Source organism: Bubalus kerabau, chromosome 1, assembly GCF_029407905.1.
Source record: "Bubalus kerabau isolate K-KA32 ecotype Philippines breed swamp buffalo chromosome 1, PCC_UOA_SB_1v2, whole genome shotgun sequence".
Classification (NCBI taxonomy): domain Eukaryota; kingdom Metazoa; phylum Chordata; class Mammalia; order Artiodactyla; family Bovidae; genus Bubalus; species Bubalus kerabau.
Window position 1 is genome coordinate 114,657,187 of NC_073624.1, and position 26,797 is coordinate 114,683,983.

General features: G+C 35.5%; 1 protein-coding gene and 1 long non-coding RNA gene across 5 annotated transcripts in view; one reads left to right on the plus strand and one right to left on the minus strand.

The window, feature by feature from the left end:
- Positions 1-26,797, minus strand: part of NAV3 (neuron navigator 3) — an 899,190-nt gene that overhangs the window by 55,001 nt on the left and 817,392 nt on the right. For all 4 annotated transcript variants that reach the window (XM_055587143.1, XM_055587148.1, XM_055587139.1 and 1 more), the window contains 3 exons: positions 19,477-19,500; positions 16,753-16,830; positions 7,571-7,654 (listed from right to left, as the gene is read on the minus strand). In XM_055587143.1, the coding sequence (XP_055443118.1) occupies positions 7,571-7,654; positions 16,753-16,830; positions 19,477-19,500 (186 nt within the window). The remainder of the gene's footprint in view (positions 1-7,570; positions 7,655-16,752; positions 16,831-19,476; positions 19,501-26,797) is intronic.
- LOC129656536 (uncharacterized) lies at positions 869-5,172 on the plus strand. The gene is made up of 3 exons (XR_008716368.1): positions 869-993; positions 1,348-1,411; positions 5,043-5,172. It is a non-coding gene; the product is annotated as an uncharacterized LOC129656536 (long non-coding RNA).

The window sequence follows — 26,797 nt, forward strand, 5'->3', positions numbered from 1 at the left end:
AAATGAAAATTAAATCTCATGTAAATGTCTAAAAATTTAGCTTAATTTTATGGGTTGGTTGACTTGTTTCATTTATTTCAAATTTTGTTCTTTTCTAGAGAAGTCTCTTCTAGAAACTATTATTTTTTTTAAATTAGAAGTAGAATGTTCAGGTAATATTGATTTTTTCAGAAAACTGTGTTTAATGAAATAGAATGATCACATTAAAAACAACAGCTATTGGCAGGGTAGTAATCACTCAGGGAGGCACAGTAAGCCAAAAGGAAGAATAACTATGTAAGAAATACTTCCATTATATATATGGGAAAATCACATCTATGAAAAAATTAGTTTAGCCAAACTCAGTACTTCCTCAGGAGAACTTTGTAAGTATAAGCAAGTACCTATAAAATGTCACATTGACTTTAAAAAAACAAAATAGCTAAATTCTACACTGATAATCTGTTCAGCTCTTAACTAGTTATCTCTCCATATCTTCCCAAATCCCTTTTTTCTTTCTTCTGTTAATGAGACCCACCCTCACCATAACTCAAACTAGCACATATTTTTCTCTGAGCCTTTCCATGTGATTTCTTCCTGTGCTTTGAATATCCTTCTTCACCCTTAAGGACTATGGTGAATTATCTTTATACACAGTGACATGACATGAGTTTTCTTTTGAGGAAAAATGAAAAAGTTCCTTCTCTATATGTCCAGACCATTTAATGCATTGAGTGTAGTTAGCTGTTGAGTTTATCTTTTCATCTGACTTATGATCTGATCTCAATAAATGTTCGAATGATTTTGTTCAAATGTCTGGTCTATATTAAACAGATGTTTCTTCCCTTCAAAGAATGATGAAACAATTCAATTCTATTGCATATTTTAACAAGAGGATGTCTCATCAAATACATGCCATATACTAAAAACATCAAAACCTTAGCATTCATTATAAAACAAAAGTCTCAATATAGCTAAATCAAAGTGGAATTACATCCTTTGGATGGCAACAAAGTAAGTTTTTCTCTTTCTCTCTTTTTAGTATGTAAATGAATATAAAGCATTTCAAAACTTCATTGAGACAGCAATTTTTTTAAATAGTTTACTTCTAGGGTTCCTCTTTCCCCTTTATAATTGATTTTTCACATTTTTTTAAGCTACATATTTTCTAAGATGTCTATAATTCATGGAACTTGCAACGTTGCCTCTAAGTACAACTATGGTTTCTGTATTTCTTTTTTTTTTTTTTTTGGCCATGGTAGGGAGAGAGTGAATGAGAAAAAGAATTAGAAGTGAGTTCCAGCGATATCCAACTATAAAATTCTTTGATAATCTGAAATATATTAACATACTCTTTTCATTTTAAAGGTGACTTAATAGAAGATACTTAAGTTTTGAGGATCCCTTTTAAGCCTTCAGAAAGAACCTCCAGGTATGTACCATCAAGAGATGAATCTGAAGTCTATTTCTCCAATTCAGCAGTTTTCTGTTCCACTCCGCTCATTAGGTGCCAAAGAGAAGACTGGGCCTAGACAACTCTGCAGAGGGTCTTGGGAATAAGATGATCAGATAGTATTTTGTTTATATTTCCCACTTTTTAAAACTGATACTTTAAAATGTGAGAACCGAACTAAAATTTTATTTACCTACAATGAGCCTTTCAAGATAATGATGCCTCAAACACAAGCTTGCCATGTAAGATTTCAGTATTCTATGACAGTTTCTTGTGTAAAAGAGGTTAGATGGAGTCAATATCTCTTCTAACTGTTTTGTACACATTTCTGAGGCAAAACAAGTTATCACGGTCAGATTTTAAATGCTTCAAAATAAAATGATCAAATATTGTGTCAGAATACTAGCCTTGCTTGGTGTTTTTCCAACCTAATTTCCTAACTACATCTGACTTCTTTCCAAATTTCTCCTGGACAGGCCTTGTTGAGAATCCCACAGCTTGGCAACAAATCTTATCAACCAACCAGAACTTCTAGGCAAGGTTATTAAAATTTTTCCACTAAACCTGCCTTTTGCTTCCCCATATTGACACAATTAATTCCACATTATCGAGCCATTAGAAGACATGTTAGTTATTAGACATGTTCTTTGACAATGTCCCACTTGCCATTCCCTTGTGTGTGTCTTGAAATACCATGAGGTTTTCTACCAAATGAATCTGGGCATTCCTGGCTCTAAGTGAACTGAACTCATCAAATCCCAGTAGCATAGGTAACTTGAATCTATAAGTAACTTGTGGATTCAAATTATGCTGCACCCTAAAAGGCTAATGAATGCATTTTCTGAGTCTAGTGATAAATTTTTTTAAAAAAATTTCTAGATATAAATATTTTAATGTGAGCTAGGAGCAATTAATGTAAAATACCCAATTCAACTAAAATTTTAGCTTTTATGTTAACCACTTCCAGAGAATTGCTTTTGAATTTCCTATTTTAGTATTTAATTGTATATTCATCTAGCTATCCAAAAAAGTAGTTTCACAGAGGTGAGAATAAGCAAACCCTAGATATTATATTTAGCACAAAGATCAATATCTGAGCTCCAATACTCATACAAAAATACATCACTCTGTTGTGCTCTGACCTTGTAACAAGACTAACCTACCACACCTTAATGTGTTCTAATCAGCTCTGGCACTAGATATAAAGAAGTGATTTGGGAGTCTTTTAATTATTAGTAAGTACACAGCCTTAGTAAATTTTCAAGGACAGCAAAACAGCAGTAGCTGTATAAAAATTTCATTCATAAAAATATAGATTTGCAGAATTCTTGCCATTTTGATGACCTTTATTGTAGCATAAGAAAATAAAATCCTGAATAATAATTTTAGTGACTTTTTTTTTCAATTCTGGAAAGGCTGGTACGTTGCTAGTACCACTTTAGATGCAGTGAAAAGATACTGTTTCATCACAATACTTTAGGGCATTAGATCTCAATTCTTTTAAACAATCTTAGTAGAAAGGTACTAGTCAAGGGACAAGGACCTGGAATCCTGGTAAAATTCTTGATCAAACTATGTTACCATTACAATTTGTTGAGCAGTAGGTGTCAGGCAGTACCTAGAAATAATATTGCTGTACAGGCAAACATTATTGACAATTACCTTAATTACTTCTACTTAGTAATTAAGTAGAATGCATGCATGCATCCATTCAAAGTCGCTTCAGTCATGTCCGACTCTTTGTGACCCCAGGGACTATAGCCCACCAGGCTCTTCTGTCCATGGGATTCTCCAGGCACGAAAATTGGAGTGAGTTGCCATTCCCTTTTCCAGGGAATCTTCCCAACCCAGGGATGGAACCCTCTTTTCTTATGTCTCCTTCATTGGCAGGCAGGTTTTTTTACCACTAGCGCCACCTGGGACGTCCACTCCTATTTATAGACTTACTCTTCTATAATGTGTGAATCTTGTCTTGTGTTCAGTCGTGTCTGACACTTTTGCAACCCTTTGGACTGCAACCTGACAGGCTCCTCTGTCCATGGGATACTTCAGGCAAGAATGCTGGGGTGGGTAGCCATTTCCTCCTCCAGGGGATCTTCTCAACCCAGGGTTTGAACCTGTGTCTCCTTGCATTGCAGATGCATTCTCTACCCACTGAACTATCCAGGAAGCTTGATCTTTTGGCAACTACTGGAAATGCTGTTAAACTACTGGGAAATGTAGTCAAGATTTTTACCTCCATTAACTATCTTTCATCCTGTTAGTCTGGTGTCAAAAACCTTTGAATGGCTCCTTGTCCCCAAAGACCAAATTCCTTAGATATCTTTCAGGCCTTGGTTCCACATTTCCCCACACACTCCCTTCCCTTTTCCCTTCGTTTCCCTCCTTGCTCTTCTCTTCCATGGTGTTCCTTCCTCTATGACTTACATCCTTCATCTCTCCTGAGTTTATTTTTCATCCACCCAGAGCCTGGCATGTGTCCTGTGTGCCACCTCATTTATAAAACTAGTGTGACTAGGTCGACAGACATGGAAAACATACTTATGGTTACTAAAGGTGAAAGCAGTGTGGGGAAAAATAGGAGTTTGGGATTAACATATACACACTACCTATATAAAACAAATAATCAATTAGGGCCTATATATAGCACGGGGAACTATACTCAGTATTCTGCAGTGACCGCCAAGGGAAAAATTTAGAAAAGAATAGATGTAACTTACATAGCTATATATACCTGAATCACTTTGCTCTATACTTGAAACTAATAAAAGATTGTAAATCAACTACACTTCAATAAAAAAAAAATAAGTAAATACATAATATTTACTTACAAACTAAACAAACCAGTATGAAAATGCAATGGTTCTCTGTGAAAACAGTCAGGGCATCATCCTGTTATATTTCTAAGTGTACCTCATAATTTTCTGTCTCCCGAGTTATTCATACATGTCTTTTCCTTTTTTTTTTTGACCAGGCTACACATATATAAAAGCAGTGCTTTGGCACATACATTTGGCAAGAGAATCAGTGTGACTTGGCACCTGGAAACAAGGAGGAATCTTAGAAACTATTCAAGGGACCTATTTCTAATTAAACATTTGATACAGTTTTCAGGATATTGATGCCATATGATTATTAAAAATCCCACACTGAAGCAGGAGTCTTGGATTTGAGTGTTAGTGTAGTTCATCTATTTGTTAACTAGGTAACAAAGCACACGTGACCATCCTGGCCTTCAGTTCTTCATGTGTTAGCATCCCACCTCGCTTCTCAGTACAGCATACTGATTCTCAGCTTTAAAGTTTTTCAGTGGTGCATGTCTTCATCTGAACTCATACATGTTGAAGTTATATTTTTATCACAATCTATCATGTACTAGAATTTGAACTCTATTTTATATTATAACCAGCTATTAACTAGGATGTAAGTGTGTGTGTGTGTATGTGTGTTTGTATTTCACTGCTGAATTCTCAGTAGCTAAAATAGTATCTCATACACAATAGAAGTTCAACATAACTTTGGTGAATGACTAAATGGACAAAGGAACCCTGGAATTCTAGACGAGAGTGTCAAAACCTGTGCTCTATATTATCTGTTCTTTTTTCCTCAGGATTGCTGGATCACCAGAGAGTAATATGCCCTTTTATCTCAGCTCCCTGAAGAAATGGCTTTACTGAAATATGGCTAAATGTTATGCCCTCGGCTTTTAGAGAAATGCCTATTTGAACAGCGGTTTTGTCTTTTGTTATTTCATGACCTCAATTTAAGAAACTTTACAATAAATTTGTCCTTGAATTCAGTGTCTGTAAGTGTGTCTCTTCAATCTAAATTACACTCTCCTGGTCAGAAAATGAAAACTACACATTCTAAGAAATCTCCCTTTGTGCCTTAGCTTCTTTGAGATCAATTCAATTCAGTAAATCACTACTTTGGAGCAGTAATTACCTAGGCTTAAGCACCTTGTTACATACATTCCTCTACTGGTTTTCAATACATTCTGTCATTGAATTGTGCTATATCATAACCCAATAAATTTTATAAGATTCTTAAAATCACTTGGAAAAAAATCAAGTTATAAATCCCAGATTAATAAAGTAAACATTGTTAACAAAGTATAACACTAATGTTAAAAAAACCCAATGTTAATAAAATGAACATTGCTTTGTGGCTATATAGCTTTCAATTAAAAGAGCAATCATTCCATTTTCAGTTAAAAAATGTCAAGGGCAATTGCAGACATTATGATATATTCTAAGAAAGCTTTACAATTTTGGCAATATTACTTCAAGGATAATATGAAAACAATTATATAATTCTTTGTAGTATAGAGATATATTGAAAAATATTTAGAAATTTTTCATAGGTATTATAAAGTAATATACATGTATATATTTCTGATTTCCATGAGAAATTTTGCCTATAAATATAAAAGAACTGAAGGAAATATGCAGAGGCAAAATATATTAATTTTGACTTCTTAAAGATACTGACACTTAAATATTATCCAGCGATGAATTTGGTTTACCTTACATTTTTTTTATGGAAGAAAGAAGAAAAATGTCAAGAAAGGTAACATTTGTTGATTATTCACTGCCTGTGATACATTATAATACCTCCCTTCTTCCTCATAATGATTTTATGAGGTAGGTATTATAACACCTGCTTTCAAAATTATAAAGTTGAGAGTTAGGAAAGGTAGATTCTACAGCTCTTGGCAGACCTCACCAAGATTTAAACAAGGCTACTGGACTCTAACATTTATAATTGTTACCACTAAGCTTCCCTAAAAAAGGCCTTGTAATACTGTTTGCTGAGTCCTTATATTATTTAGTGAAACTGTAAATATGTATCCTCCCAAAAGATTAAGATAAAATTTATATTTATGGTCAAAGCGGTTTGTTATCATCTGTTTTTGAACAGACTTGACAGGGATAGAGGATGTTCTCTTTCATCGGCAGGATAGATTATGAAATAGGAAAATGAAAGATAAGGGCAAGCAGAATATAGTTTTATATTCATACCATGCATCTATAGGCATATTTGATTTTCTCTTTTGGTTTAACTGAACTGTTCACCTTTTTTTTTAAATTTTAAAAAAATGTGATAACCTGACAAAACTCAGTAACACATGCTAGTTCTTTAAAGCCAGACCAGACTTTATAGAACTGAAGCCAAAACTGAAGTCATCCTCATGGAAAGATATAAGTACTGATTATGAAATTATCCAAAACCTAGGATTATGGATTTCTTTGAAAATTAGAGGAAAACCATGGACATCTGCTCACATTTTACACATATGTGATTTTTAAAAATATTTCTACACAATTTTAGAGACTTTTTAGACACTCATCCAAGAATTCAGATTAGGTCACTAACTTCATGACCAGAGGTAAGTTACTGGTCGTCATATGGAAAGTGTCTAGATTGTTTCTATCTAGTGTGGACCTTTTTGATATTTCTGCCTTTGTGAACCAACTTCTCTGTTTCTTTCTTTTAAGTACTCCTTCTCCCAATCTGTAAAATCCTTAAGTTTATTTTAAAGCTTTTGCTGTCACTTAGCTTTACTTCAAAAACAGCATCCCCAGATGCCAACACATCCTTGTTATTCCCCAATTACACAGGACTGTGTCTTGTCCCCTGGATACTGGAACCTAGGGCTCCTTACTTTAAAAAGACCCTAACCTCCATTTTAGGCCTTTTTCATGAGTATCTCAGACCACAACATGGTCTACAATACAGACCACGAATTTGGGAAAATTCTTGTCAGCGTACAATTCCTGTCAACAGCGTTAACAATTATTCCTAGAATATTTTAACTCATCTCTTGTTTCTTAACATTAGATATTCTTTCAATAGTTCCTGTCAGAAGTAAAATAATAGACTGCCTTTAAAGAATGTGAGTGTTTGTGTGTGTGTGTGTGTGTGTGTGTGTGCACACACACTCAAAAAGGTTAATCCAAGTCATAAGTCTTTAAATTAAAATCTGAAAAGAAAAGGGATCCTCTTGTCATAGTCCCAATATACCTGAGGATGGATCCTTTCAGTATTATTTCTAAGGAGCTGCATCTCAGGTGTTGTTTAAACATCTATGCAACTTGCTGCCTTATTTCAAGTCCCAGTGGCCATTCCTGAACATACCTTCTGTTCCGCTGTCATGGTTAGACTTTGCAGTCGGCCAGTCATATTCCCTAAACTCTTTTCAAAAGCTGCTACGAGGTGAGCCTGTGAACAAAATGAAAGGAACATATCTTAAATGTCAGAACCTTATGTGGATGGATGAAAACCCCTCACTTTACCAAAGTGCTTAATTTCACGTATTCTTACTCTTTAAGTACTGTGACTATCATGGCTGGCTTTCAGTGCTGACTTTCCTTTAACACAAATCTTCATCTGTTATTTCCAAACTTCAGCTTAAAAATCAGTGTTTCAGTCCTGACATGTAATGTGAGTTCAACTACGCAAAGGGAATGATACTTTGCAAATAATAACACCTTCTAACTTGCACATCATAGAGCATTTGACACCCGCCAGAAAGTTCTGAGTTGCCAAGTTTTTAGACTCAAAGCCCAAGAGGAGCTCACTGCAACAGTCAATGGAAGAACTTCCTCACATTTTATACCTGCACAATGACCTTTGAAGATATTGTTAGCTCCTCTGTTGAAATGATGCTTCCTCCAAGTGTCAGACATCTGCTGACAGCTCTAACATTATCTTTCCTTTTTCCTACTTACAGAGAATTCAATCGAAAAGTGTTGTCTTCACCCTCCAAACTCGTTTCAATAAAAAGGGCTTTTATTTTTACTTTATTCCCTCCCACTAAGGAAGTGTAGGTAGGCCAGTGAGAGATAATACTCGGTCATATTTTATTTAAGTTTTTGTGGCTCTGGGGTTTTCTTTTAAATCTCAGAGAATTATACACAGTGCAGTGCATAACCATAACTCTCATGATTAAGAGATATTTGACAGCTCTAAAATAGGCCAGTTTCTACTGACACACCATTATGCAAAGGCTTGAACCACAGAATACTAAGCATGAAGACACACTTCAACCTCTCACTGTGGCTTGATGTAGAACCACAGATATGTTGTCTCAATGTGATGGAGTTTTATTGCATCCATAAAAGATTCAAGTATAGAATATTTTACAACTTCCACCTATAATAAACTATGTATGGGGGAAATTTAGTAAACGAGAGGTAAAAGAGAAAGGAATGAGAGGGTGCAATTAAAATAAATCGCTTTTTAACCCTACCAGAACTGAAAGGCTGAGGTACCTATTATCAAATGGATCACAGGAGTTCTAAGAGTTAGGGCACCAGAAGTTTATTTCATTATGAGTAACAGCCTGAAGTTTATTCCCTTATTGGTAACAGCTAGAATATATAAGTTCTTTCCATTGACAGGATTATATTAATACAAAAGTATCTTTGTTCCGGCTCTGAGTCTATCCTGGGATGCCTTTCTTTTTTAGACGTTGTAATATATAGAAAAATAATTTGTAGAAAATGCAATTAATCTTCAGTCCATGTGTAAAATTCTATTCTCTTTCCATCTATCCACAAACCAGAAACAGACCCACAGACATAGAGAGCACATGTGTTGCCAAGGTGAGGCGGTGGGAGGAGGGAAGAACTGGGAGTGAGGAATTAGCAGATGTTAACTATTATATATAGATGGATAAACAATGAGGTCCTACTGCATAGAAGATGAACTATATTCAATACCTTTAATAAACCATAATGCAAAAATATATAAAAAAGAATGTCTACATACGTAAAACTGAGTCACTTTGCTGTACAGCAGAGATTGGCAGAACACTGTAAGTCAACTGTACTTAATAAAAAATTTGAAGAACAGTATCTTATACTTCAAAATGTTTCCAATGACAAGGAAAGTCATTACATCAGACTCATTATCCTCAGAAACTGGCATAAGGTTGTGTTCTACTTTCTCTTGTACTTAACCTTCACACTATGCTAAAGTGAAAAAAAGGAACACGCACAGCCCACTGGTTTATCACAGTGAACATTCATGCACTTGGCAGGCAAGTCAAGGAACAGGACATTTGAAGATCTGGAAATCCTCCCTTGTCGCTTTTTCATCTCTGCCCTTTCTGCCTTCCACGAAGATAACCACTCCTGTGACTTGTGTGATAATTATGTTCTTGCCTCTATTTTATAGAGTTTGGCCACCTGAACCTGAATCCCTAAACACTATGTTTTAGCTTAGCCTATTTTTAAACTTTCCAAGTGGAATCACGTGGCATGATATTTTTGGTGATGGCTTTCTTTTGCTTAACATCATGTTTTCAGATTCACACATGTGGTGTGTTGGCAGGAGTTAGAATGTACTGTAAAGCACTGCTCTATCTGATTTAAAATTTATTTGTCTATAGTGACCATTAGAGCTGATTCCAGTTTAAACTGTTAAAAATAATTCTGCTATGAAGATACAGTGGGTTACTAAATCCTAATGATACAATTGCTTGCTTTCCTTTAAAATAGAAAAGTTTTGTTAATATTCACCAAAAGAAATGCAAGATTCTATATAACATTGAAAATTTTCAGTCTCTCAAATAACTGTAAGGTTTAGCTGTTGGACTATGAGTCCTTGAATGTGCCATTTTATAGAAAATTAGTTCATTTTACCATCTGAGCAATATATTGCTTATATGTAGTAGTTGTCAGTAAAGATAAAATGTTCACCATTAGAATGTCAATTTTTAATCTTTAGAACATTGCACTTTATTATTTATATAATTAATTAATTTATAATAACTTATAATTGGCTATAAAAGAATATTTTAATTTGAGTCATATTGTTCTCAATGAAAAGTATGTTAAAAGTATGTTTATTAAGTGCTGCTTTAAGTTATGTCTCCATGGTTTAATTTATCACAATAGCTTTGCTACTTTGAATATAATACAAGGTTAAATTTCTCACCAATTAGATTAATAGAAAGGCAGCACAATAAGTAAATAAAGGAAGGAATTTCTACCAGTGATAATCTTTGTCACCTTAATGGAGAGAAAAGAGAATGTAAGATCAGATTATACTATAGGAAAATATATCTTATCTGAAAAACTTTATAAAATGATGACTTTAAAAAAACTGGATTTTTAGGGGACTGTTAATCATAGTTTACAGGTTCTGAGTTTTCCCTGAGAAGTTGCATAATTTTCAAGTCAGAGTAAAATTGCATTAGTGTATTAAGGGCACATAGATATGGAAACAGTGACAGACTATTTTCTTGGGCTCCAAAATCACTGCAGATGGTGACTGCAGCCATGAAATTAAAAGACGCTTGCTCCTTGGAAGAAAAGCTATGACCAACTTAGACAGTATAATAAAAAGCAGAGACATTACTTTGCCAACAAAGGTCTGTATAGTAAAAGCTATGGTTTCTCCAGTGGACATGTATGGATTGGAGAGTTGGACAATAAAGAAGGCTGAGTGTCAAAGAATTGATCCTCTTGAACTGCGGTGCTGGAGAAGACTCCTGAGAGTCCCTTGGACTGTAAGGAGATCAAACCTTTCAATCGTAAACAAAATCAGTCCTGAATATTCAATGGAAGAACTGGTGCTGAAGCTGAAGCTCCAATATTTTGGCCACCTGATGTGAAGAACTGACTCATAGAAAAGACCCAGATGCTGGGAAAGACTGAAGGCAGGAGGAGAAGGGGATGACAGAGGATGAGATGGTTAGATAGCATCACTGACTCGATGGACATGAGTTTGAGCAAGCTCCAGGAGTTGGTGATGGACAGGGAAGCCTGGCGTGCTGCAGTCCATGGGGTTGCAAAACGTTGGACATGACTGAGCGACTGAATTGAACTGAACTGATTAATGAATATTCCCTGCTTGTGTTAGGTAAAGTCTGTCAAGGTAATAAAATAGACAAGACTGAATATTAGTTAAGGGATAAATTTTTAATACATACTGTCTTTAGTTTGGGAATCACATAACATAATCTGAATACACATGTAAAGAATTGTGGTACTAAACAATAAGATGGAATAGCATTGTGAAAATGCCTGCAATTGCATTTGTTCATTCGGAATTCAACAACATCCCATCAACAAAATAAAAAATACTCTTTACATAGATGTATATGGGGATAAATAGATAGGTAGCTAGGTATAGATTATTTTATATACATGACTCTGAAACATCATAAAGATTTCATATATATATATATATATAAATATAAATATCCCTACAGTGTTTGTCATTGTTAATTATGTGCAAAGTATTTTTTCTTAAGTGAGATGCAGAAAAACAAAAGTAACTGCCTGATTATGTAAAAATATTAAATAGAGCAAAGAAATAGGGCACAATCCTAAGCAAAATAAAACCTGAGAAATGTTTGGTTAAATGACTTATGTGCTGAAAGGCAAAACACTTTCTTCTGTTACACATTCATTCAGCAATATCTTTGAAAGCTAGTAGTAATAACTAGCTTTTGTGCCCATTTCCAGATTATGTAAGGGCTGACATTTGTAAGAAAATACATTAAGACACAAATAAATGCATTCCACCTGGCTTGGCTTTAAGCAGTTGTGGGCCAGAGGTCAGGGGTAACTGGCTGTCTGTCTGATATGACCATTCGTTCCCGGGGGCCGTGGACTGTGGGGCTCCTGCTCAATGGTGGGGTACTCACTCAAAGAAAGCCAGGCGACAGTGCTGGCCCACACTGCTCTTCTCCTTTCTACAGACATCCTAATGGACACACCTCTGTAAAGAGGCTTCCCAGGGCTTGCTCAGCTCTGCTCAGAGACCTGCACAAATTGCTGCGTAGGCTCAGTGTACCTTCCCCTGAACGTGGGTTATACTCTGTCAGGCAAATGAGATGAGATAGCCAAATATATTTCTGACTTACCAGTGCCCCTTTTACAAAGGGGAAAAAGACATTTTAGTAGACAAGCAGATGTTTCCAAAATAAATATTAAAACACAGATTGCTGTGTGGACTCCATATAAATATAATAATGTCAGGTCCAAACATCTGATACACCAGTTACAAAAAAAAAAAAATACCCCAAATTTAGGAAAAACATTTAAGGCCTGAAAGAATTATTCATATATTAAGTAAACTGAATAGATCTTAAAATGACTACTAAATAAACAGTAACAGTTAATGATAGTTTCTATAGAACCAAACATTGCAACTTATATTTATACTACTACTAAGTCACTTCAGTCATGTCCGACTCTGTGTGACCCCATAGACGGCAGCCCACCAGGCTCCCCCGTCCCTGGGATTCTCCAGGCAAGAACACTGGAGTGGGTTGCCATTTCCTTCTCCAGTGCATGAAAGTGAAAAGTGAGAGTGAAGTCGCTCAGTTGTGTCCGACCCTCAGTTACCCCATGGACTGCAGCCTACCAGGCTCCTCCATCCATGGGATTTTCCAGGCAAGAGTACTGGAGTGGGGTGCCATTGCTTTCTCCAACTTATATTTATAAACCATGGCTATTACACTTCTATACAACAATGGCCATTATAGAGATCTCATTTAACCAAAAAGTAAAGTTTACTTGTGGTTTGAATAAAATAATAAAAGACATATCTCTAACTCCAAATAGGAAATGTACAAGAGTAAACATTTTTTGACTTATATTGAAGCAATTTTACAGAAACTTTTTTCAGTCTTATAATTAATTTTTATAAAAGTATATTAAAATGTGCACATATATAGTACATACATCAACAGATGCTAACTCAGAGGCAATGAAGTAAAGCACACTCTGGATGAAATTCAAATGCAGCATTTCCTAGAACTGAGGAAAAACCAAGCGTTTTCTCAAGTAAATCCTTTGATGACTCATAATGGTGCACTGAATCTAAAGTGACATTTTAAACTAGATGCTAAAGATAATGAATTCAAGACAGTTTGTACCTTATAAATAATTCAAATTTCTGAATGTGTATAGGAGATTATATCCTTAAAAATACAAAGGGACATAAATATATAAGACTCTATCCCTAGTAATTATGAAACTATTAAATGTTTAAAATAGGATTGGCAATAAAATTATTTTATAAACGTTGATGAACTCATCCACTTATACAAGTTCTTCACTACTGCAATAGCTTTAAAGTGAATTTTGATAAACTGTTTTGTAAAAGAGTAGAAGATAATGCATATCTTCATTACCTGAATCTCCTGACTTTTATCTTCTGACAGTTTCAGCAATACATTTATCTGATGGTGAAAAACTTTAACAATGCATATTACCACCAAATAATAAAAGCACTAAAGGGTGAAATAAGATAGAAATGTGCAAGAAATTAAAAACTAGACATCTCTTTTAAAAATTGTGATAGATCTTTAGATGTTTGCTCTTTTAACTTGAAATAATTATACATTCACAAGAAGTTTCAAAGAGAGTACAGAAAGGACTCCTGTACCCCTTTACCCAGCTTGCCTCCATGGCTACATTGGAGAAGGAAATGGCAACCCACTCCAGTGTTCTTGCCTGGAGAATCCCAGGGGCAGGAGAGCCTGGTGGGCTGATATCTATGGGGTCACACAGAGTCGGACACGACTGAAGTGACTTAGCAGCAGTAGCAGCAGCAATGTAACGTCAAAGCCAGAAGCTCATTACTGGTACACATATGCACATGCACACATGTAGAGAACCACCTTTCATCACCACCAAGCTCTCCCTAGTTTTATACTCACCTCTCAGGAAAGAGGTGACCACCATTCCTACACCCTGGCAATCAATACAATTTTGTCATTTGAGAATGTTGAACAAATGGAATTCTACAGCATGTGACTTTAAAAGTCAGACTTTTTTCACTCAGCTTAGTGCACTTGAGATCCATCCAAGTTGCTGTGTGTATTAATAGCTATTGTCCATGGTATGCATGTATGTATCAGAAGTTGTTTATCCATCAACCTATTAAAACATTTCTGTTATTTCCAATTTTTTCACTATTAAACAAAATAAAGGTTCTATGTGTGGGGTTTTGTGTGGGTCTGAGGTGATCTGAGAATATTTCTAAAATGTATTATGACATAAAACTAGAATAACATACAAAATAGGATTAAGCTCCCACCCATGTGTAAAATATACTACTACTGATAACACAGACATGGACAGGAAAGACTGGAGATATTTGGATCATTTTTCCAAGACTAGCACTTTTTAAACAAATTTATTTTCTCTAATTTTGTGTTTCTTACTTTTTTTCTTCTTTATTGACCCTTAGGGAGACAATATAGATTTTTTTTTCTCTAATTGCCCCCTTCTTCCATGACCATTTTATTATCACAGATATGATGGATACCTGTTTATATTCTCTCTGTATATCTCTGCTTTATGCATAAAAGAACACTTTTTTTTTTTAACTGTAAAAAGTTATACTCATGCTATGAAGGTCATATCAATTGCCAGCTGAGGATACATACTTCATAGTCATGAAAACAAATCAGTGACCACAGTGTGGCATGCATGACTTGAGAGAAGTGGTAGGTAGCCAATGTCTCACATGTTTTTAAAATGTTTGTTACCCTTTGAAACAGTGGCACTGAGTTGTCCCCCAGGACAGTCCTCCTATGTTAGAACTTGGTTCCTTCCATCGGGGTGTGTGGGTGTGTATGTCCATGTGTGTAAGCCTTTGCAAGTGTGCACTGTATATATATGCATTCATGAGTATATAGAAGAACAGTGTTTAAAGGACACACAAGAAATCAATAACCATGAATGGAATTGGGAGCCTCAGCAGGAAAAACAAATATATTTTGTTCTTATTAAATGCTTTTAAAATTTTTTATTAAATTTTTAATTTAATGCTTTTATTTAATGCTTTTTTATTAAATGCTTATTTTAATTTATGTTTTTCTTTTTAATACAATAAACAATGTATATTTGTCACTTGGTATCCATGGGAGATTAGTTTCAGGACCAAAGTCCATGAATGCTCATGTATCATAGTTGGCCCTCTGTATTTGAATTACACATTCAAGACGTCAACCAACCATGGATGGTGTATGGTTGAGCTCTGAACAACATGGATTTGAACTATGTGGATCCATTTATATACAGATAATTAATGTGTGAATCCACTTATGTGAGGAGTTTAAAATATCCATGCGTAAGTGGACCTGCACAATTCAATCTGTGTTGTTCAAGGGTCAACTGCATTACTTTTTAAATGGAGATGGTATACATATATAACACTGTGTAAAAGCACAAATTCCATTTTGTATAGCAGTAATTTATTAATCCAATAACTGAGTATACAAGTCCATGCAAGAGACATTTACAAAAGAAAATAAAACTCTGAGTAATCATTCAAGACATTTGTATCTTTACTATCCAGGGCATAGAAGCCTTCCTCATTGCAGACAAACTTCCCTCAAAGTTAAAAAAAGATAAAATCAATTCAAATACAGTGCTAAAATGAACTCCTTGTGAGGGAACGAACTTAAACACTGTGGAAGGAAATTCTCTCTTATTTAAATCATACACAATGGGCCCACATTGTGTACGTCAAGCTTTGTTGAGATGGAAAAACTCCAGGGAGGGAGCAGAGTGCGGTAAGGCAGTAAACAGGCCCAAAGCCACCCAGTGGGAGTGAGCAGATTGATGTTGAGCAAAGGTGTCAGGACACATGGCAAAACAGCAGGAGCTTCCTCACCCCTCACTGCTGCTTCGAGACCCTGTTCCTCAGGACCAGGCACAATGCCACACGTCCTCCGGGACGTCTGCACCTACTCTGAGTGCTCCCTGGCACACTGACAGATCTTCAGTAAACGTTAATATCATTGGTAGTCTTTATCACCATCATTTTTGCTATCTTTGGCTCCTTAAACTATGAGAAGGCTACGAAGGTTTTTGAGAGAACTATAGCTCCTTTACAATATAGCTAAGATACCCAAATTCAGACCAACCTAATTTTGGAGAATTAATTGGATGTTTCGTTAATTGTTCAATAAATTGTGCTGAAGGAGTCAGCGTGCATGAATTTTTTATCTTCCATGGTCAATCACTGTCAACCCCTCACTGTCTTGTGGCTTAAGAAAGTCTTATATATGAGGAATGATAAAAATAAGAAATAAGAAAAGAAATAACCTTTCTAGATGTTACCAATGTTCCAACCTTACAAGAGACAAAAAGCCATTTTAACCACATTCTGATTCCTCATCAACTTGGATGTAGATGTGATGATTCCGTGTGCACAGTCCCCTGATTTAAAGACTTAAGTCTGTATCATTTGGACATCTAATGTTTGTGAGCCTGTTACTAAAATTATCCCATTTACTATATAAACATCTGTTTTAATATGTTAAAAAAAATTTAAAAGTAACTTACATTTGCTGAAAGTTGAGATGTGAGGGTGGCAACTTTTTCTTGTGATGCAACCAGCTCTCTCCGTAGTTTATGGATTTGCTGAATGTAATTAAAAAATCAAATCAATACGGTAGTAGATTTTAACTTAATACTAAGAATTTAGTCCAAAAAAGCAAACACTATAAATAGTTCATTCTAATACCACTGTATCAGCACCAGTTTCCAAAACTTAAAGAAATGTGAAAACTGGCTACTGAGTAACAATTAAATGCCATTTATAAGAAAAGCAAGTGCCTGTGTTCACAACGGAAGTTCGAATCGACACATTAAAGGATGCTTTTTTCTTCATTTGCTGTTTGCTTCAATGCTTATTTGCCATTGCTTTTTGAATCCAGAATCAGTTCATTTTGTCTGTTGCTCCTTCTACCTCTAGAAATTTATGGTAATAAAAGTTTTTCTTTTTAAAAATTAAATACACATATATATATTTTCTGGGTCTTTTTCTTTTTCTATACATATTTGTATGTTTATTTTTATTTCCTATATTTTGATAAGTACTAATAAGCTGTAGAATATTCCCACAGTCACTGAAAGTTGGCTACAATTCAACATTTAATGATTCCATACTTGAAAATAATTTTATTGGCTGGAGTTTTCATTACTAACACTTAGAGAAGCCGTCTCAAATATTTATTATAAGGTCATTTATTCAGTGAGTTACTATGAGCTCCGAGCAGAATCGCTTTACAGATTATCCATAGTTTGGAAAAACAGGGGAAAAATCAGTAAAACTGTGTAAATGGCTAGATAAACCAATAACAAAAATATGCTAAAATGTTTCCCTTTTTCGGTTTACTCCATACTCAAATAAATTGAACCAAAAAAAGGTTAGAGTATGTATCATTTTTAAGTTTCAGTACTTTCCACAGTTTAATCTGCATGTCTTATGATGCCATGAAATATACACAGTGATTAGTAAGGTTAAAATGTTTACAAGAATCTAAGACTAAGTTTACAAGTACACTTTTGGTCTCAAGGGATTTTAATTACTTAGATGCCAAACATTCTACTCTGATGATTCTCATTTCAAAAACAAGTTGCTATTGTTGTAGTTGGACTTTCAAAACACTATCTTAGTTTGAAAGAACATTCTTGAAACAGTTCATTAAGTGCTTATTTTTTCCTATTCATTAGATTTTTGTAGAGAAGAAATGGTGGTCATTTTTCAAAGATTCTAAAAAAGAACGAAATTTTAAACTGGGAATAGAGGCAGGGGATATTATTATAATTTCAGCAGATGTGATTCCATTTGACTCCTGTACTTTAAAAAAAAGACACACCCAGATCCAAAGAGAATTTGGGTTCATTCAAATGATGGTGACCACAAATAGTTCTAAGAGGCATCTATTTCATTCTTAAAACAGTACAAAGTCCAAAGAACATTTCTCAAATTACTATTCTCTATTACATGATTATGTTTCCTTTAAAATTAAGAATACAAGAAACCTGAAACTAATGTAAATCATTAAAGAAAATGATCCACTATGGCTATAAATAATTAAAGTGGAGGTGGGTAACTACTAATATGGCAAATAGATGTGGTACTTGTACGCGTTAGTAGCTACACATATTATGATCAATGTAGGAAGCTTTGCCATGTCCCCATATATAAATAATTTAGGTTTTTCAAAATCATATTTACTCTTTGGTCTAGCAATTATACAGATAAAATTGGCATAATTTACACTTTCTCAATATTTTTATTGAAAGCGAAGCAGCTCAGTCGTGTCCAACTCTTTGCGACCCCATGGACTAGAGCCTACCAGGCTCCTCTGTCCATGGGATTTTCCAGGCAATAGTATTGGAGTGGATTGCCATTTCCTTCTCCAGGGGAATCTTCCCGGCCCAGGGATGGAACCCAGGTCTCCCTCATTATAGACAGACGCTTTACCACCTGAGCCACCAGGGAAGTCCTAATATATATATAGAAAATAAAATATATTTTAATGTAAATATTGTAAAGTAAAATAGTACAAACTTTAGAAGACGGATAAAATAAAACTTCAAAGGGAAGAGTTCCTTTGCAAAGGCTATTGCCAATGCATTTTTCTTTGTTCAGGGTAAAACCAATCAAATAGTAATTAGCATATGGTGAATAAAGGCCTAATTGAAGTCCCTCTGCTCTCCTTGGAAGGACAACTTTCAAACAAAGGGAAAGAAAAAGAATGTTCTCTCCAGGTTGCAATCTGATTTGTATGTGATTATAACGAAATACTTGTGAAGTGTGTGATTAGAATAACATACTGCATTAGCCAAGTGATTAGAAGCAGAAAAGTACTGGGACCAAATAATAGATGGACTCATATACTGGTAAACTGCACTGTGGGGGTCTAGGGCCTCAAATGTAATACTTGCCATAATCCTATGTGATTAGTCTCACAGCTGTGGGGGAAGAGACCACACATTTATTCATGCATCAAAGATTTTTAAGTGATTACTACTAGAGACAACTTAATAGGTGCTGAGTTAAGACTCCAAGCTAGAATGTGAGCAGGGAGTTTGCTTCTAAAAACTTAAGTTTCACTTTCTTTTAAGAGGAAGTATCCAAGACTATTATTGCTGGGTCACCTCTATCAGCAGTGTTGAGTCATGGGCTGTATCACAGAGCCCTCTGGTGGTAGAACTACTCATTTCATCCTAAATGCAATTGAAAATAGTCAACTAAAAATGTTGCTAGGTTGTTACCTCTGAATGAGCCTTCTCTTCAGCCTGTAAAAGATAAAAGGAAAAATAATTTAACTGTAAATAATGAGTATTAATTCGTTTCACAAGTATAAAAGAATACAATAAATATAGTGTGTCATTTAAAATGTTATTTTGGTCTAACGTAAGAATAACATATAAGATATTAAATAAATTAATAGTAAAAGCAGGAACTGTAGAACTGCACTGATATTTATTTATCTATAGACCATATTGTATTCTGAAAACATAGGTTATTTGACTGATGGATATATACTGTGTCTTAAAATCTTTAAAAGTATAGAATTAAAAGATGGTACTACCCTAAGATCCAGACAACAAATAACAAACAAAAGTTATAAAATTATATTTTAAAAAAGGTGAGTGCAGAAAAAAGTAATAGGGAAGATTTTTTTTTTTCATACAGATTTTAGGAAATTTGTACTCCATGAAATCATAGAGATTTTTAGCCAAGACCTAGGAGTCAGAATTTTATTCTGTGATTTATAAATCATAAAGAATGCCAAATACAACTACAGGAAAAACATGTACCTGTACTGACAGCCACAGAAAATCAGCTTATTAGTTACTATTTTGTTTACTTTTTCCTAATGATCATTGGAGAAGGCAATGGCACCCCACTCCAGTACTCTTGCCTGGAAAATCCCATGGACCAAGGAGCCTGGTGGGCTGCAGTCCATGGGGTCGCTAAGAGTTGGATACGACTGAGCGACTTCACTTTGACTTTTCACTTTCATGCTTTGGAGAAGGAAATGGCAACCCACTCCAGTGTTCTTGCCTGGAGAATCCCAGGGATGGGGGAGCCTTGTGGGCTGCCGTCTATGGAGTCGCACAGAGTCTGACACTACTGAAGCGACTTAGCAGCAGCGGCAGCAGCAGTGATCATTAAATAAGTTTATTTGGCTGCAAGTCAGCAAAACAGTAAAACACCCAGTTGTGAAGTGGTGAAAAAAGTGGTTGGCAAACACAGGCTTTACAGATGCCAGAAATAAGCACTGCTGTAGGACCTCAAGGGGTGTTTTGGCCTCAGCTGTAGAAAACTCCTAGCTCTGTTTTTCTTCTTCTCACAGGGCTGCAAAAATGCCAGACAATGAGTTACATGTGCCATTATACTTGGGAAGCTCCCTCAATCTGAAAAAAGCTGGAGAATGCATAATATTGCTGAATATTACAAGTCTGTTCACTGCCTGGAGCAGCTCCAAGGCTGAAAAACAATCTCTTACCTCCTATCTCTCTTTTTCCGACACTTCCTGATTAACTTAAGCAGAACTATCTGAACCACTTTTTAATTCTTTCATTTCTCCGGAAAACATAAAATGAAGCAAAGTAAAATAACTCAGGATATTTTTTTATGCATAAGCACCTCTTTTAAACAGGGTTTTGTTCTTTTATATATTTTCTCTAGTCTTAAAAATATGTATAGTTAGTAAGATACTGGGATAGATAGTAACAAGACTGGGAGCTGACTGTGGCTCAGATCATGAACTCCTAATTGCCAAATTCAGACTTAAATTGAAGAAAATAGGGAAAACCACTAGACCATTCAGGTATAACTTAAATCAAATCCCTTATGATTATACAGTGGAAGTGACAAATAGATTAAAGGGATTAGATCTGATAGACCAGAGCCTGAAGAACTATGGATGGAGGTTTGTGGCATTCTACAGGAAGTAGGGATCAAGACCATCCCCAAGAAAAAGAAAGGCAAAAAGGCAAAACGGTTGTCTGAGGGAGCCTTACAAATAGCTGTGAAAAGAAGAGAAGTGAAAAGCAAAGGAGAAAAGGAAAGATATACCCATTTGAATGCAGAGTTCCAAAGAATAGCAAGGACAGATAAGAAAGACTTCCTCAGTGATCAGTGCAAAGAAGTAGAGGAAAACAACAGAATGGGAAAGACTAGAGATCTCTTCAAGAAAATTAGAGATACCAAGGGAACTTTTCATGCAAAGATGGGCATAATAAAGGACAGAAATGGTATGGACCTAATAGAAGCAGAAGATATTAAGAAGAGGTGGCAAGAATACACAGAAGAACTATACAAAAAAGATCTTCATGATCCAGATAACCACGGTGGTGTGATCACTTACCTAGAGCCAGACCTCCTGGAATGAGAACTCAAGTGGGCCTTAGGAAGCATCACTACAAACAAAACTAGTGAAGGTGATGGAATTCCAGTTGAGCTATCAACTGGAATTGATATTATTATCAATTTAGGATTATCAAATCCTGAAAGATGATGCTGTGAAAGTGCTGCCCTCAATATGCCAGCAAATTTGGAAAACTCAGCAGTGGCCACAGGACAGGAACAGTCAGTTTTCATTCCAGTCCCAAGGAAAGGCAATGCCAAAGAATGCTCAGACTACTGCACAATTGCACTCATCTCACATGCTAGTAAAGTAATGCTCAAAATTCTCCAAGCCAGGCTTCAACAGTACATAACCCATGAACTTCCAGATGTTCAGGCTGGATTTAGAAAAGTCAGAGGAAGAAGAAATCAAATTGCTAACATCCGTTGGATCATCGAAAGAGGAAGACAGTTACGAGAAGCACCTACTTCTGCTTTATTGACTATGCCAAAGGCTTTGACTGTGTGGATCACAACAAACTGTGGGAAGTTTTTCAAGAGATGGGAATACCAGACCACCTGACCTGCCTCCTGAGAAATCTGTATGCAGGTCAAGAAGCAACAGTTGCATCTGGACATGGAACAACAGGCTTTCAAATCGGGAAAGGAGTACATCAAGGTTGTATATTGTCACACTGCGTATTTAACTTATATGCAGAGTACATCATGAGGAACGCTGGGCAGGATGAAGCACAACCTGGAATCAAGATTGCCGGGAGAAATATCAATCACCTCAGATATGCAGATGACACCACCCTTATGGCAGAAAGCGAAGAGAAACTAAAAAGCCTCTTGATGAAAGTGAAAGAGGAGAGGAAAAAAGCTGGCTTAAAAGTCAACATTTTGATATTTGGCAAAACTAATACAGTTATGTAAAGTTTAAAAATAAAATTAAATTAAAAAAAAAAAAGTCAACATTTAGGAAACTAAGATCATGGCATCTGGTCCCATCACTTCATGGCAAATAGATGGGGAAACAATGGAAACAGTGACATACTATTTTTGGGGAGCTCCAAAATCACTGAAGATGGTGACTGCAGCCATGAAATTAAAAGTCACTTGCTCCTTGGAAGAAAAGTTATGACCAACCTAGACAGCATATTAAAAAGCAGAGACATTACTTTGCCAACAAAGGTCCGTCTAGTCAAAGCTACGGTTTTTCCAGTAGTCATGTATTGATTTGAGAGTTGTACTATAAAGAGAGCTGAGTGCTGAGGAATTGATGCTTTTGAACTGTGTTGGAGAAGACTCTTGAGAGTCCCTTGGACTGCAAAGAGATCCAAGCAGTCCATCCTAAAGGAAATCCTGAATATTCATTGGAGGGACTAATGCTGAAACTTAAGCTTCTGAAACACCAATGCAAAGAACTGACTCATTGGAAAAGACCCTGATGCTAAGAAAGATTGAAGGCGAGAGGAGAAGGGGACGACAGAGGATGATATGGTTGGATGGCATCACCGACTCAATGGACATAAGTTTGAGTAAACTCCGGGAGTTGGTAAGGGACAGGGAGGCATGGCATGCTGCAGTCCTCGGGATCGCCAAGAGTAGGACACGACTGAGTGACTGAACTGAACTGAATACTTAGTAAGACAGTGGTTATATAAACAGTAGTTACCTAATAGAAACCCAACAGCCTTTATAGCAAAACTGTTTTAAAAATAAACACTGACATAAAGCTTTAATGTTTTACATCTCAAATTTATTTTAAAGTTAAGTGAATCTTTACGTAAAGATTCAATATTTTAAAATTATAATAATTTCAAGGTTTCATATAGTTTGATTTTTGAATCAGACATATATTGGAATTTTAAGACAATTTCATAGGCAGAAAGAAAGTTTGGAAGTTGTTTACCTTGACACATATGGTGTGATTAACCCTATTTGGTTTCCCTGGTATTTTGAATATTTACTGCCAGTTTATTCTGTCCAAATCCTGTTTTTAGGCTTGCTAGGATTATACAGAACTGATGCTCAACACGTAATTTGCATGTTTAAAAGAGCATTGTATGTTATTTACAAATTGTCTAAAAAGAAATTTATCACATTTTTATTATTAATAAAAAACCCTGAATAAGTTACATACACTAACTACATGTATAACTATTACGTATTATACATATGTATATGCATACTGTATAGAATCATTTTGTTTGCTGACTTTTCATAACTTTTTCTTTAATCTTTGCTTTCCTTCATATGCTTTGGTTAGCAATACTTGGTAGCTGTTACCATAAAGTGGAAGCAATGAGCCAGATTATTAATATTATATTTCTTTTGGTGGGTTAGGTATGGATTGGTGATATATGATGAAATATGATTACTTCTCAGTGTTAAATAATGGTTTTGAAGCTGGCTCAATGTCCTCAAGGATGGTAAACAGCATAAAACATCTTGCCTAAATAAAAATATATTAGATGTTTCTTTATTCTGCAAGCCTTTCTTGGCCATTCATTCATCCTTTCAAATTTATTAATTAAAAAATATTTGCTTTATTATTAGCTGTGTGTTAGGAAATATGCTGAAGGGATCCACAAAGAACTAACACAGCCCTCACTCTTATTAAATCAATACAAAGTAGATTAAAAGTACAAAACCAGTTCAATACAATTTTTAATGTACAGCCACTCAGAAAACATCTATTGCAAAGATCAAAAATTTAAATACTTAATAGAACTAGACACATAAATAAAAAGTGCCCTGGGTATTAAACACACACACACACACATACACACACACACACACACAGCCTTCCTAGGCTATTTCCCCCCACTTTTCATAAAGATATGGATACTACAGAGTTATTTCTTTTCTTCAAGAAATGCAGAAGCACAATAATAACTAACAATGCAAAATCAGCTTCAGTGTCAGCAAGAGAAGAATCGGTGGAGGCTGGGTCTTGTCTGAGATCACACTAACATCTTGTGTGATAAGATCAGACACAACATCTTAAAGGGGTAATGCTGTAAACACTAGTGGTAAAGACTTCCTGCCTATGCCTATGAGGGAGACGTAAGAGATGTGAGTTCGATCCTTGGGTCAGGAAGATCCCCTGGAGAAGGAAATGGCAATCCATTCCTGTATCCTTGCCTGGAAAATCCCATGGACAGAAGAGTCTGGCTGGCTACAGTCCATGGAGTCGCAAAGGGTTGGACACGACTGAAACAATTTAGCATGCATAAACCTGGAAGAATTTCATCTCCATGTTGCTAGATATTCCACTTACTTCAAAAAGAACTTAGAAATTAGAATTTTCATGTAAAACTCCATATTTCATGGTGTCAGCTTGGAAGTAAAAACAAACACACAAACCCAAAGTTTGCCAAGGGTAACAGCTTGGCGGGTCAGATTGAGTCTGTGTTTTTCAACCAGTTTGTAATCTCCCTGGATCTTTCTGCTCAAAAATTCTGAAAGATGATTTACTCAGCTTTATAACAAGATACTTTTGAAAATTTCACCAAATTATAATTGGTAGAGACTTCAAAAGCTGTATGTGAAGAAAGAATCCTTTCAATTGGATTTACTGTACTTGTAACTTGACAGGCAAATGTCATCTTTGTTAGTTCAATATAATCCCATAAATTATGTAAATGATGGTGTCAAAGATTGTTTCTATCCATGGTTCCTAAGAACAGTGTATTGCCTAACAAAACAAAGTGTCTAACAATCTTCTAAAGAAAAAATTTTTTTTTTCTTTTCTTTATTTTTTTGGTCATACAGCTCGGCTTGTGGGACCTTAGTCCTCCAACCAGGAACTGAACCCAGGCCCTTGGCAGTGTAAGTGTGGAGTCCTAACCACTGGATTGTCAAGGAACTCTTTAATTATTTCATGAAGGAATATCATGCACAACTGTGTTACTTGCACTTGGCATAATTTCAAAAGGTGCAATTCACAAAGACTATGATATCAATGGTGCTCCCATGAAGTTTACAGTTTTTTTGTAATTAATGGTATAGAATGACCCTCTCCTCTAATAATTGCAAAAGTCCCTTGAACAGACCGAATAGATCTGGTTGCTCTTTGTCAACTTATTTTACAGGTATAGTCCAAAGAAATTGAGCAACTTTTGTGATGTCAAAAATGTAAATCAACTGAATCTTTATCCACAGTCCTTAAGGAGGCATGGAAAAAAATGATAAACTGATTCTTCACTTCCTGATTTGAAAAACACTTTCACAGATACCTTTTCTTTGCCAGTTAAATCTCAGTGCATGGTAATGGAGCACTGGAGACAGAGTGACTCATCATCTGGAGTTTTCTCTTCATTATTCCACTAAAAATGCATTTACCTGAATTGTCTAAGGTTATCAGTACAAGTATATAATTTCCATCATTTCCAATAAAGCTATTTAAATTTTCTCATTTCTGAATAATATCACCTTCTCATGTTTTGATCACCTAATCCATTATTTTCACACTTAACATGAGCATCTATTTTATCACATAAACATGTGTGTATAGTCTCTTTATTTTCATCTCTTCCTATTTCATATTGTACTCTTAACACAGTACTTCCCATTATATTTTCTAATTTAGCCTTATTATTTTGACATCTACTCCTGTAAACCTATAATATCCAATATAGTAGTCACAGGAACATGTGTCTATAAAATTTAAAGTTGTTTTTGTTTAGTCACTAAGTCGTGCCTGACTCTTTTGCAACCCCATGGATTGTATCCTCCCCAGTTCCTCTGTCTGTGGGATTTCCCAGGTAAGAATACTAGAGTGGGTAGCGATTTCCTCCTCCAGAGGAGCTTTCTGAACCAGGGATGGAACCCACGTCTCCTGCATTGACAGGCAGACTCTTCACCATCTGAGCCACCAGGGAAGCCCAAATTTATAGTATGCAAAATTAAAAATTCAGTTCCTTTGTCATACCATATACACTTCAAATACTCGATAGCCACATGTGACTAGAAGTTACTATATTATCTAGTACAGGTATGGAGTATTTTTATTATCACAGAAAGGCCTATTGGACTTGTGTATACTAATTAGCCATCTGTTTTTCCTCAGCTCATGCTCTTTTTCTTCTTGAATTTTTCTCAGGCTACATGAAGGTGGTTTCTTATCCAAATACTGCTTCTGTATAATTTAAAATATGACGACAATGATGTTGCACCTTTGATGTTATACAGAGACTTCAACTGCAAGGGTTCAATTCAGAATATACCTCC